At 41.6% G+C, this 14,605-nt stretch overlaps 1 protein-coding gene across 1 annotated transcript; it reads right to left on the bottom strand.

Annotated features, from left to right (window-relative positions):
* Positions 1-6,468: 6,468 nt before the first annotated feature.
* On the bottom strand, positions 6,469-12,542 carry Mstn (myostatin). Its single transcript, XM_005366378.2, has 3 exons — positions 12,167-12,542; positions 10,089-10,462; positions 6,469-8,147 (listed from the first exon to the last, which is right to left on the bottom strand). Exons 1-3 carry the CDS (start codon positions 12,540-12,542, stop codon positions 7,767-7,769), a joined length of 1,131 nt encoding a protein of 376 aa, XP_005366435.1. The 3' UTR covers positions 6,469-7,766.
* Positions 12,543-14,605: the final 2,063 nt, after the last annotated feature.

Below are 14,605 nucleotides of genomic sequence, written 5' to 3'. Positions count from 1 at the left end.
TAAATATTTAAAAAAAAGAAAGGTTAGAGTACCATATTAAAAGTGAATTTCAGAGCAGGGCACATAGCCACACAGCTTTCTCCTTTAAACATTGTTTTGGCTCTCGTTGTTGATAGCATTAAGAAAATCTTACTCCAAATAGGGATCCACCGACCCCTTGCATACCACCGACTGCCCAAAGCCCTATCCCTCTAGCCTTTGGTAATTCTCCTTAGGACCAGGAAGGTGTCCTGTTCTCTCTGCCTGCCTTCTTGTGTAATGTTTGTTTTTCTCTCTGTTCTCACTCATCCACGACACTCATTGCATCATTACAGACATTGCTGTATCACACCAGCTTTTGAGCTTCTGCATGTCCTCCTTGGGTCTGAAGTGTCTTTCCTCCTCTCTCCCACAGCAAACTCCATTTAAAGATTATATGGCAACACGGAAATGCTCTCTGGGCTGCATTTGTCCCGTAGAAATAGAAAGATTTGACTGCTGATCGCTCAATTGTGAAATTTCTTGAAGGAGGGCAATGGTTGGGTCTTTTGCTCTCTCCACAGATCTTGAGTCTAGAACTCAGTGAAAAATAAAAGTGGTAGCACACAGATAGGAAAAAATTCTTTGGGTGCTGTTTCACAGGAGAACTACCAAAGACCTTCTAATGGTTTCCCACCCCTCTGGAAAGAGTGGAGAAAACACTACTTGGAAAGGCTCAATACCACATTAGGTGGCATTAGTCGGTCAGAGAGTGACCGGGGAGAAGCTTTGTGACATTTGAGCAGATATGTATATTATTTTTCCCTCTGAGTCATGGGTAAATAAAAATTCAGTTGTGGTGGGGTCCCCTCTCCTGAAAGAATTAACCATTATGGTCCAACATCTCCAGAGAGAATTAAAATACAATAGGGACTCCCTGAAGATTTTGATGGAATAAATTCATAAGGACAGGGGCACACTGGTTACTTCTGATTAGCCAGGAGCCCAGTGACATCAAATATCCTATTGCTCACTTATTTATCTCTACTGACTCTCCTTCCATCTCAAGAGTATTCCCATTCTTTCCCAGGCTAAGGTCTGTAAAACTAACTTTTTGAATCACTGAATCTATGTGATTGTTAAGCAAGTCTCCCTTGAGTCCAATTCCACATTTGAAGTGAGCAGAGAGCAGACAGTAAGGATGACTCCTACAAGGTCATCTAAAGAAAAATAAATTCATTCCTATTCACAATACAAAAGAGAATTGAGGTGAACTGAAGATTTTAATAGCAAATAACAAAACCATAGAAGTATTAAAACATAAGGTGCAATTTAGTTATTAATATAGTTGGAAAGGCCTTTCAATTATGGCAAAAAAGTAGAGGACATACAGGCCAATCTCTGTGATCATAATACAATAATTATGGGAAATTTTTAAGTTAAAAAAGTGGAGATATAATTCAGTGGTAACATATTTGATTGGCCTATATAAAACTGTATGTAATTACATAACTAGTCCCTAATACTTCAAAAGAAAACAAAGACACAAAGTCAATGACAAATGCCAATGAGAAGATGGGGACAAGCAGACTCTTATACATTGCTAGAAGGGCTGCAAATAATTTATCCTCCAAAATCTAAGCAACCACATGACATGACTATCCTACTATGGGTATATATAGCCTACACACTACAGAGACACATCCATATTTATTACATATTTATTTATATATACGAGAGCCAGGCTATGGGAATTAGATGGGGTGTTTACCAACAGATGAATAGATGAAGAATATATGCAGACGTACAAATGGATCTTTATTCACTCATAAGGAAAATTAAAATTAGGTCTGTTGCAGGAAAATGGATGAGAAAAACACATTAAGTTAAAAAGCCAGATTCAGAAAGAAAAATATTGTAAATTTTCTATCATAAGAAGGACCCAGAGTTCTTTTTTAAAGCATGGAAATAGAAGGGAAATTGTTTGGGAAGAGGAAGAAGACAGCGTGAGGAGGTGGGCATTCTCTTACCTTCCTACTGGACATATTCATTGATAAGTGGACATATTATAGCCTGTGGGTCTAGAAGTCCTTTTTTTTTTCTTTCAGCCTTTCTTAGGCTTTATGTGGAATTTTTTTGCCCCGCGTTGGTGCCATTTGTAATTGGAGGCTACTTTTTGTCTCCCGGACACCCAGACTAGAATAATTACATAGAGATTATATTAATTACAACACTGTTTGGCCTATTAGCTCAGCCTTCTTATTAACTGGCTCTTGCATCTTAAATTAGCCCATTGCTATGAATCTGTGTATCACCATGAGGCTGTTGCTTACCAGAAAGGTTCCAGCTTTGTCATTCTCCTTTGGCAGCCGCATGACATCATCTTCATGACTCTACCTACTCTCTCTATATATATTTTCCAGCCTGGATATATTCTGCCCTGCCACAGGCCAAAGCAACTTCTTTATTAACCAATGGAAAAAAAAACATATTCACAACATACATAGGAAAATCCCAAACCAATTCACACCATTAACTACAAAATATATTCTTGAATTAGGCTTTTAGTTCTTAACATCCTAAATTAAGGTTCAGTTCAATTACATAAAGACACTAGAATTAACCCCAGACAAAATCTTGCTTAACTTAGCATTCAAAATTGGAAGCACCTGTCTGTTCTGGTCCTTTCTACAGACAGTGCATCGAGTTTTTAATCTCTATCATCTTTAGAAATAGCACTAGATACTAAATTTAATGCGTCTACTAACAAAATATCATTTTCACTCTTATTGTTAGTGAGAATTAACGTCAATTATTCGATTATTTTTCCAATGAGTGCTTGTCCAATCAAAATCACTAAGAAAAGAAAATCAATCATGTGCTTAGCTTTTAACTTTAGGCTTAGGCTTAGTTACCAAATATAAAGAGGTGATAAATAAATAAATAAATAAATTGGATCAGAAAGTGGCTCACTGATATCTTTTCATGTGAAGATCCTATGAGCTGATCATGACTGAGAATTTGTTGAAGAGAAAGATGCTTCTGATATCGGTAGGGTTTTTTTTTATGCTCAACACAAACATAGGCCGATCTCGATTTAAGAGAGGACAGACATGCTATACCTCTTTTTTAAATTGGGGTATTTGAGAAGAGACAGCTGGTTTCTAGGAACTTGGAAGATACACATCATTCAAGTATTTCCCATGGTGCTATGTTCATAAAGCAAAATTGCTAATACAGCATAAGAAAGCTTGAGGTTCAAAACTAGAATCAGTTTTGAAACAGCATTTTTATCTTTTTCTACATCTGAGTTAATGTTTGCAAAATTGTACCACTGTAGCTGTGTTTGCCTTTCTCCTACCGTGTATATAACTCCTGGCTTGGTCACTGTCACCTTTTGATCAGGAATCTTGAACTTGAAGCTCTTCATTTTGAAAGCGGAGATAACATGTGTTTTTCCTGCAAGCACACCTTACTATGTCTTGCCCAAGCCCCTACGGGGAGTTTATTTCTGTCCAGTTGAACAAGATGCGTGAGGTCCCGGGCACACTAATGAGGTATTAGACCGGACAAGGCAGTGTCAGTACGTACAGTCACATTCCAGCCTCTGTCACAGACCCTCCTGGAAGTGATCCTGACTTGTTTTGTTTGGACAGAATGGGGACTTTTGGTCAAATGTCTGTTCAAGCTGGGAAGGGCTGGCTGTCGGGTGCACACATCTCTGTAGAGGAGGCAGCTTTGCTGGCTCTTCCGTGACCTAGCTGTTGCTCCACTAATTTCCCACTAAGTGCAGTTTGCTTTGATGATAGAGACACGCCCCAGCCTATGAGTGAGTGGCAATGCCCTGCGCAGCTTATCTTGAATTCTGACCCTGGGACTCTATGGCCTTCTTCACGCCTAGTCACAGCTTCTGGTACGTTCTAGACTTGGAAACAGTTTCACTAGTGCTCATACAAGGCTGTTACCCTTCTCTGTCATCTTGTGTAGGCTCTGACACTTGGCCAGGATCAAGGCCCAGATAGGCCGGGATTTCCCCCTATCACCCTTCACGTAAGGAGCAGGGAGTCGCACGCCTCACTCCAAGACTTGAGATACTGCAGAAGTATGTAGCTTCTCAAGAAGATATTCTTGGGGCGTGAAGCCAGACAGTTGCCTCAGTAACCTTCCAAATGTTTCCACTAACAATGCCGATTTTTCCTCCCCAAACCTGTTTAGCATACTTAGAAAACTAGTGATTTCCGTTTGAGTCCTGCCTTCCCGATTCAGTGACAGTGTTTTCAGGGTCCGATGACATCATGCTGTCACATTTTCCTGTGTTGATACGTTGTTTTGGCTGGTTGAAGGTAATGCCTAAATCCAGAGTTCCCTGGGATCATAGCCAAGAAACATTCAGCTACTTAGCCAGAGTTAGTGTCTGTGGGAGCAGCTCTGGGAAAGGCTGTGATGGCTCTGTGACCAAAACCACATAATCAAATTGTCTTGTGAATAAAGGCCTTCCACAAGACATTAGGAAAAACACAACATAATACTTGTAGTGAAAGCTTTGACAGAATAACCTTAATCCAGTAGGAAAACAAAGGGGCAAATTTGAAAGGTAACTTTTTTAAAAAATTGGTTTATAGTTACTTTAAAAATTAATCAAATCTGGTATTGCTTTTCATAGTAGAACTTCCAATAAATCTCTTTAGCATACAATTTTTTTTTTTTTTTTGGTTTTTTCGAGACAGGGTTTCTCTGTGGTTTTGGAGCCTGTCCTGGAACTAGATCCTGTAGACCAGGCTGGTCTCGAACTCACAGAGATCTGCCTGCTTCTGCCTTCCAAGTGCTGGGATTAAAGGCGTGCGCCACCACCGCCCGGCCTTTAGCATACAAATTTGAGTCTACTTGGTATGCATTATTTCTAACGAGTGCCATTATGCCTGTCCTGCATACTTAGATTTAATGAAGTGGACTGAGATCAGTCCTTAAGGAAAATACAGACATGATGTGTGCTCAATTAAGATCTCGCCCCATTCCAAACGAGATTATACTGCTAACGCTGTCCTTATTGCAGCAGTGCACAGCTGGGAGCAGAAAGGCAAGAAGTGTGTGCCTGCTCCGTTGCAAGTTGTGCAACAACTTTTCTTTTGCAGCAAGAACACTTGGTGTAGCGGAAAGGCTGGTGTGAACTGTTAAACCTTTGCCTGTCGTGGCTATGCATGCATTTTATGTCTGTCAAATAAACCGGGCAGCCCCGGAGGTAGAAGTACTCCAATCAGAAACACCCTGCACTTCCCAGAAGATGGGATGCTCATTGATGTATTTTGATATGTAACGCACAGCAAAATCACATTTCAATGTTCTATTTAATGAGAGGTTTAAGTGGCACCAAAGATAAATGTGATACAAGCCATCCACTATAAGACACTTGCTCCAGAGACTCTGCAAGACTCCTAGACACAAGGAAACTAAATTCAGTACCATTTTGGTCGCTTGACACCCCGCTCAAGGATGAACAAGATTGGTGGCACTTTCTTTTATATTTTGGAGTATGTGTCCTAGAACTCAATAGCCATGAAAATGGGTCTTCAGCATTATATCCCATTCCAGGCAAACCCCAGGTCATCTGTCATCACTTCAAGCTTGATTTCCTAGTTATCAGATTGGCAGCAATCATGTCTTATGTTTGAAAAGCACGTCTTTGGTTATTTTAATAATTGCTGTTAGGACGAGTGAACATGAAAATATAATGTGTTGGGGGTTAGATTTCTATTTCTTATGCAATAATATGCAAGTAGAAAATATTAAAGTTATATTTGTGTTCATTATAATGTATTCACTCAGAAATGATAGCATAATAGAATTTTCGGCACCTCACCATTAAACTAAGTCAGTGCACTATGGGCAAACCCCTAAACTGATAACTCAGAGGAAAGGGGTTGCTTCAGACGTTCTCCTGGACCGAGGTACATAGCAATCTCTAGGGAATTTGAAATCACTTTGCTATTAAATTTGAAAATCAGTGCCTCCAGTGCTCAGGAAAATGTGCCAACAGCATTACTTGTTAGGGAAGAACTGTGGTTTCCCAGGTACCCACCATTTCAGGAGAACTTGTAACTCTACGACTATGTACCACTGCCAACTACAATGCATTTGAGATTGAATTTACAAAATAAATAGATTTTAGGTCAAGATAGAGAGAAATAAAACAGAAGATACTATTCTGCTTTTGTATGTATAAAATGAAATATGTCTTAAGTTCCTAAATCAAACTTTTGTGTTAAGTCATTAAACCTCAATAATAAAGTAAAAAATTCAAAAACCCACAATTAATCATTACAACACAAAACCATGATGCCTTTCAAAGATGTGAAAACACTTTAATACACTTTATAGTCTCTACACATTTTATGAATAATTTCATTTAGCTTTAAGTACATTTGATCAACAAAATTCCAATTTACAAAATTGAAGTAAATAAATGCAGAAATACCTTCATTGTCAAACTATAAAATAAGAGTAGCTGTTCTTATTGAGACACCATTTTTGTTTTTCTTTAGATATTGGAGTGAATCATTTTGGTATATTAAATAATGTTTATTATATTTAAAAGAGTGGAGCATTGAGATTTGAATACAATGACAGGAATCCACTGAAATTTCACATTCATAGGTGAAATAGCCACCATGAATCCATAAGTGAATGTTGATATTGTAAAAAAATATAAAATGATTGTAATATAACCATCTAACCTTAGCATACGGACTTTTGAGACCACTATTGAATCTGCTAATTCTCTTTGAAATAGAAGCCATCACTTTTCTGTGATATGTGACATGTCTTTGTCCCTTAATAATTTGAAATTTCATTAGTGTAAAAATATACCAAAGTAAATAAAAAAAGGAGACGCTTATTTACAAAACAATGTTGTATACATATTATATAAATGCAATTGTTTCAGAGTCTTTTATACAATATTGATAGAATCAGTCATTTCCATGATTTTACCGCAAAACTTCGAGGTGACGAAGGCAGACCGGGAGTTTGAATGCTTGCTAGAAATGAACACTGAGGCTGCCCTTTTAAGACAAAGTTTCTCCCACTGTGCTAGAGAATTGAAAGTTGACCTCTCAAAAAAGAAAAAAAAAATCTTCTTTAAAGAAAATGCATCCCCACTCAGAGCTGCGTGGCAATGCGCTTGCTATGGGAGAGCCGTATCTTACAGAGTGTGCTCTGTTTGAGGAACCTGTAGGAGCCATTCCGCCCATGGCTTTAGCGCCACTGTCATGGGTTAGTAATACCATGTCCAATTAGGATAGGAATGGGGGTGAATGGAGAGGCTGCCATTCTAGTTCTGTGGAATCTTAGCATACCCAGGGTACGATACAAATAAACAGTGTACATGAATAACAACCCTGCGCTTCCCAAAGGCGACATAACGATTTTTCCGTGAATATTAATTGAAACTGCTGAGAAATAAGACTTTACCTGTAAAGCATACCCCTTTAATTCGGCAGACCACAAGAAGCGCTGTGTTCTTGCCTGCCTAGATTGTAGTTGTGAGATCTATATATGTGAACAAAAATGCAATTCGATCTCCTCCTAGCTCAGAACCTCTGGAACTCATAAAATGTCCTATTATACGGTTTATTGGGATGGTTAAATGGCTACCATTGCAAACATTTCTCTTCTAGTTCCTCCGCTGTAGCTTGTGCTTAAGTTACTATCGCATACTCAAGGCCTAGAGCCTGTGGTACATAATTTCACAGTTTCAAAATTGAGGGGGAAGACCTTCCACGGCTTAGGAAGCCCTGGACATACCGAGAAGCTCACGAGCACCCGCAGCGATCTACGACCATGGCTGGAATTTTCCCGTATATGATTTGTTCTTTGCCATTAAAATATAGCATATTAATAGGAGACATTTTTGTGGGTGTGCAGCAAGGGCCCGCTGAGCCCCGGGGGTTTGCTTGGTGCACAAGGTGAGTATGGGGATATTTTTGTAAAAACACAAATTCACACTCTCCGGAGCAGTAATTGGCTTTATATCTCTTGGGCGCAATGATCCAGTCCCATCCGAATGCTTCAAAATCCACCGTGAGCGGGTAGCGGCAGCAGCGGGACTCGGTGGAGTGTTCATCGCAATCAAGACCGAAGTCTCGTCGGGACCTTTTGGGCGTGTCCGTTACTTTGACCTCTAAGAAGGGATTCTGTGTGAAAAGGAAAAGAGCAATCGTGTTAACAGAGCCAGGGATCCTTCCTGCCCAGCGTTAGAAGGAGCGTCATTCTCACGCTGCTGATATAAAAAAAAAAAAAAAAAGAATAGAACAACAGCCAATATTTCCCTGTGGTCAGTTCAAGCTCTGTCTGTTAAACCTTTGCTTCTTTTCGTATTATTATCAGACACAAGAGCAGATAATAGCATAACAGAGGCTTTGAAATGTGTGCACAGGGCAAGAGAAAGGCGGGAGGGATGAACGCCGCCCCCGGCTCTGTGGATTACTATCAGCTGCTCGTGTCTGAGGACTCTTGGAGGGACACGTACCCATCTGGTCTCTCTTCCTAGGTTTTTGCTCAAAGAAATGGGTCTATTAAAGTCAGAACAAAATAGCTACCTCTGGGTATGAATGTGGCTTGGTGGAAAGAGGGTTCACCTCTCATGTGCAAGGTCCTGGGTTCAATCCCAGGACCACAGCAGAAGGTGGCAGAGGAGGAAGGGGAGAAGACTTTGCTTACTCTCTGACAGCCTCGATTTTCTACTGCATTTGAGACCATTTCCCTTGAGAGGAAGAACTCTAAGGAATAGCATGTTAGCCACCTTTTAAATAATTAAGGCCTAACCCATTAGCAACCTTGATAATTAAAATACTATCTTTGAAAGAGAACATTCTTAAACAGCTGATAGCAATTTCCTCTTGTATAGCGAAACTAGGCCTGTGTGCTGTCGAAGAGGGTGTCATTTGGGAAATGTAGCGTTTCAGAAGCACATACAAAGAAAATAGGTCCTCTAGGAAAGTGCAGTACTTCAAACAATGTGCTTTGCTCCCAACAGACCTGGTTTCTGGACCACACATCCCCAAGCTCAAACAAAGGATTAAAAAGATGTCTATTGCTTCGAAGTATAGCATTCTGATGTAAATTCTGACAATGGCTGAAAATCAAAATACGTTCATATCGAGGTTTTGAACGCAGAAGTAAATAAAAGCCCCAGTAAGACCTAAAAATGGCTTGGGTTTAAGTGGGTATTGAGCCGGGTGGTGGTGGCGCACACCTTTAATTCCAGCACTTGGGAGGCAAAGGCAGGCGGATCTCTGTGAGTTCGAGGCCAGCCTGGTCTACAGGAGCTAGTTCCAGGACAGGAACCAAAAAGCTACTGAGAAACCCTGTCTCGAAAATTTAAAAAAAAAAAAAAAGTGGGTATTGAAATGCTTTTATTCATTTTCATAGTGTATGAAGTATTCTCATATCACCAACTTGCTACTTAGTTAATCGACAGTCCATGTGTAAATTACTGTACAAGGATGCTAAAGTAGTTTGGAAATAAACTAGGAGGCAGAGGCTACCTGGGTTGGAAATCAGTGTTACTGGCAGCCTTCCACACAGGATCCACACACAAACCATGGCTTCAACATTCCGTAGGCACTGAACATATTTATTAGGGGATGATGAGCAGAATATATTTAATCAAGTATGTCTATACTTATAAAGGTATTGTAATTAGAATTTTAATATTTTTTTATTTTATATAAAAAGCCAGCATTTTTCAATGGATTGAGAAGCAAAAAAAAAATGGAAAAGGGAAAAAGTTTTAATTTGTTGACTAATTCTAGATTCTGCAGAGTTATGTTGTGATGTCATAAGTTTATGCATATGGTATGTATCCCACAATGAAAAGGACATTACATCCCATTCCCAATAAGGAATGCGTGAAATTATGAACCGTGATGCAACTGTTTTTCAGTCTTCCTGGGAGAGCTTCACAGGACATGTGACTGCCACCTACTCTCTTGGGCACAGACCTAGTTGGTGTAAGATGATTTTGGCTGCCTTATGAGCAGAGAAAATCACAGTTATCTTTCCACTATTATCTTTCATATAAGGACTACAAGCACCGCGTGTTGTTAAGAGCATTGCTTTCAGTTATCACTCACCAGCCCGTCTTCCCCTGGTCCTGGGAAGGTTACAGCCAGATCTTGCCCATTCTCATCCAAAGCTTTGAGTTCAATGCCTAAGTTGGATTCAGGCTGTTTGAGCCAGTTTTGCAACACTGTCTTCACATCAATACTCTGCCAAATACCAGCGCCTGGGCTCATGTCGAGTTTCAGAGATCGGATTCCAGTGTACCTCGTACCGTCTTTCATGGGTTTGATGAGTCTCAGGATCTGCACAAACACTGTCGTGGGGGTCTTCACGGGTCTCAGATGGATCCACAGCTGGGCTTTCACTACTTTGTTGTACTGGATTTTAGAGCTAAATTTAAAAAAGCAACATTTGGGTTTTCCATCCACTTGCATTAGAAAATCAGCTACAAATGAACAAGAAAAGAATGGTTGACATTAGGTCCCATGAAAACATAAATAAAAAAAAATCACTCCTTAACAATAGATGTTGGGATAATGTGTACAGATGTGGCCCTTCCAAAATAAAACACGAGGTGCAACTTCATTCATGACTCCTAAGAACTGTCAGGGAAAATAATTGCTCTAGCTCTTCAGATTTTTCTCAGATAGCTTATATTATCACGAATATATTCCCTTCTATAGAACTAGGGGCTGAGGGATATTTTGTCGAAGAATGAACGGTAAGTAGATGATGATTCAGAGAATAAGAGACAGTGTGGAGGAATATCCACTTAGAATTCTTTGGGAATCTGAGCAGTTATGCTCACTGAACAGCTGTACCAGTCACTCTGGGGGAAGGAACCCTTCCCCCAGGCCTCAATTACCTGGGGAACGAGACACAGGGAGCAATTTAACTGAGCCTCAGAAATGACAGACAATATCGTACATCTGCGACACTCGGGCTCTGGAATAGCCTTTCAAAGGAATGACACGAAGCCAGCAATTAGCACGAAAACTCAGAAGTCATGCTCACGCTATCTCCAAAGCCAGAAGGCAGTGGCCCTGGAGCCAGACTTTCACTGCAAACGAAAGTTCAGCCTTAGCAATCCCTTCTCTTCTGGGCGTGCAAACAAGGGAGGCCTTCTCCTGAACGGTTGGACCCAAGAGTCATAAATGAAGATTGTTTGTTATAGCATAACCTGAGTACTTAGTGAAAGGCTGGTTTGAGAGCAGGTCGTGTCTGCTTGGAAGTGCTTAAAACGCGGTGTTAAAGCCAGATCTCAGACACATGGCACGGCACTCTGGTGTGTCCTCCAGCTCCCTCAAGCCACCTGTCTTCATTTTGAGAGAAGGGAGAAGGGGGACCGCCTGAAATGGGCTAGCTCCCAGAAGCAGTGCTGTTCTTTAGCTCCCCCTCCTAAAGAATAAAACATTTTAAAAGGCTATAGCCACTGATTTGTTTAAGTACACAGCCCGGACACTCTCAGCCCAGGGCTGTGTGGACGTAGCACAAGCAGGCTTTTCTAGCATAACCTCCCTATTACAACACTCATTTCCTGAGCGGTTTCTGATACTCGGTCCTGAGTATGATTTCGCCCCGTCTGCTTCATCGTTTCTCTCGCTAATGCATTGGATGCTTGCCTTCCTTAACTCTTCGTTGGAAAAGCTCTCACCATTAAATATTCTAATTTGTAGTTTCAAGTCCCAGACGTGTGGAACAGGATTCAAAGAAACACCCAGCAAATTTCTTTCTGTGGTGTTATCGGGGGGAAGAAAACTAAGGTATGTTTTAGCCAAACAGATGCAATTGTAAATTCCATGTGAGTTTTGACATTGCTTACAGTAGCTCGCAGTCCTTGCCTCATGAGTGTTAGGCACCGAGCACATAAACACACTCCACATTTTCCACATAAAATCACACACTATTAAAGCGGGGCCGGCACATTAACTTTGAGATATTTGGCACCGGAAGGAAACAAGCAAGGCAGATTTCCTTGTCAATATGTTTCTCAGGAAATCTTGAAGTGGGGGGGGTGGAGAAAATCTCTTTTCTCTCCTACTTACATACAAGCTAAAAGCCTGAAAATAGATCTGCTTCTCATAAACACTAGGGCAGCCGTCAGCGGAACCGTTGGTCTACTCTCTCTCTCTCTCACAGAGCTACTTACACGCTGTAGGCATAGTAATGATGGTCTCCGTGGTAGCGTGGTAATCGTCGTCTTCCAAAGCCCCGTCGCTGCTGTCATCTCTCTGCACATCGTACTGATCGATCAGCTCCCGGAGCGGAGGAGCACGGGGCAGAAGTTGCCTAATAGCATCTTTGCTGATGTTAGGAGCCGTTTCCAGGCGGAGTTTACTGAGGATCTGGATTTTGATGGCTTCTATTCTGGAGTCCCTCGTGTTTTGTCTCCAGACGCACGCATTGCACAGCTCCTCTCGCTCCACACTCTCCTCCCGCTCGCTGCCCTCATTGAGATCCACTGGGCCAGCAGCAATCAACATGAAGAGGCAAATATATACATACATCTGCAGTTTTTGCACCATTTTAAAAGCAGCGCGGTCTTTTTTTTTTTCTTTTTTTTTTTCTCTCCCCTTGCTCTGATTTCTTCCTTCTGCTTTTGAGTAATGCCAAGCAAGATCTTAGTGCCTGTCCGGTGTGAGAGACAACCTGCCACGCCAGTGAGTCCTGGATACTGTATTCCAAGTGGCTTTTTATATTCCAGCTTAGATGAGACAAGTGTCGTCAGGATCTATGATTGGCTCCTGCTCCACAATGAATCTCGCTGTCAGAGGTTAAAACCCTGTCTGTCACAAGTCACCGAGCAGTATTTTGTTACAGTCAAGGGGAAGCTGATTCATTTGACTGCTTCAATAAATGAAATAAATCCTCATATCGTGAAAGATATATGTGACATTTGATGAATTAAAGTTTGTGTAAGAATATGAACGGTAGTGAAAGCTTATTCATCTTTGTGAAACTCTTGCTGTCACTTGAATTAGTAAATCTGAGTTTACACTTCAGGTTTAAAATGCAAAATGTCAGTCTTTTGGAGAGTTGGCATGCTGTCTGTTAGTAAAGCAAATATTTGAGAGAAAAATTGTATCAAGGGCTGAGCAATTAGAGAGGGAAAAATTAGGAAGAGCTGACCGAATTGAAGAAAAGCTAAGGTTTGTGAACCTGGTAGAAAAGTTGCATGGGTAATTTGAGAAGTTTGTTTTCATGGCTTATCTGTTAGTACGTATTAAAATCCGCCTCACTCCGCTATAGGGCACACGGACTTATTGTGATAGCTTAACGTCTTTTGCTACCATGAAAGCTGTGCTTGATTTCAGCTAGCTAGTATTGCTCTTGTCTATCAAAAAGACACGGGCCAAATCCTAAGTGTTTCTTTGTTGCTTATTACCAGCGGGGATAATGTTAGCTGAGAGGCTGTGCTGCTTCGCGTAAGCAAAGAATGGATTTTTGTCAGTGGCCCAGAGCGTGATTACACTTTTTGACTCAGACCTCTAGGGCTGAAAGCAGCAGCCCGCAGCCTGTTCTCGATGAATTATGTCAGGTCCTGCGCGCACACAAAGAGAAAGTGGCAGGGAGAGGGTGCCCTTTGTTGCGCCCCCTCCCCACAGTCATAGGTTAGCACCCCTTTTGCCGGCGGCTCATTTTGACCAGAGGGCAGACACCTGGCAGGGATCTGGGGCAGAGAATAGTGCTTTTTGTTCTCCGCATTTAAGTGGCCTCTGTAGGGATCAAACTCTCACCCTTGGCTTTAGGAGCCACAAGATCTAACGGGGTGAGCTATGAAAGAGCTGAACGAACCAAACAGCAGGAACAGAGAACATTTCCAGGCCACAGCTTCCCTCCTCCTTGCGGGAAAGCCGGGAGCAGTCTTCTGCGCTTTAACCCATTACTCCCCCCAACCCCGAGCGAATACAGTGGCTCGTATCAAATATTTATTTTTAGGTCACCTCCATTCTTGCGCACCCATTTACTGCCTCGATGCACTAACATGCGACCCCATAGCTTGAAAAGTTAATGCGTTTCCCTCACGCGTCTCATCTCTTGAGAGAAAAAAAAGTGACCTTCCATAATGCACTGGATTTGCCCATCATTAAAGATTAAGGAAAACCAGACGCCCTGGGGTGTTCAGGTCCTCTTTGTGCAAGACAATATTAGGGCAGGCCTATAAAGTTGAGGTCGCCTGGAGAAGTCGTTTCCAATGTTGTAAGGATCACAACAAAGGCAGCTGTAGACCCCGAGGAAATCAGTCCCGCTTATAAACCTGCTTCAAACTTGCAGTGCGCTTGCGAGCTCAGGCTGTGGAGTCAGACACACAAGTTGGAATCTCAATTTTGCAGTTTATAACTCGGTGACAAAGGTGGGGTGGCCAGTCCTTAATTTTTTGTACGCTTCGTTCCCTCGTAGGGATTCGAGGCATATAATCTAGCAATACGTTGCTAAATGTAAGCCCTTCCTGCAGGAACTAATACCTGGAACTCTCGCTCCCTGTTCCCTGCCCGTTGCTGCAAACTCTCTCCTCAACGGCCCCACGTCAAGGCCAGGGATTGCGGTCTTACCTGCTATCTTGTTAGGCCCAGGAAGCAAGCCCAAG

Source organism: Microtus ochrogaster, unplaced genomic scaffold (genome assembly GCF_000317375.1).
Source record: "Microtus ochrogaster isolate Prairie Vole_2 unplaced genomic scaffold, MicOch1.0 UNK8, whole genome shotgun sequence".
Classification (NCBI taxonomy): domain Eukaryota; kingdom Metazoa; phylum Chordata; class Mammalia; order Rodentia; family Cricetidae; genus Microtus; species Microtus ochrogaster.
Note: the sequence above shows the minus strand (reverse complement) of the source record. Positions and strands in the feature narration are given on the sequence as shown.

Coding starts and splice junctions, on each gene's coding strand:
- Mstn (XM_005366378.2), bottom strand. CDS start 12,542: ATGGTGCAAAAACTGCAGATGTATGTATATATTTGCCTCTTCATGTTG. Junction 10,463..12,166: donor CATTACTATGCCTACAGCGT/GTAAGTAGCTCT, acceptor GTTCATTTGTAG/CTGATTTTCTAATGCAAGTG. Junction 8,148..10,088: donor GACCAGGGGAAGACGGGCTG/GTGAGTGATAAC, acceptor CTTTTCACACAG/AATCCCTTCTTAGAGGTCAA.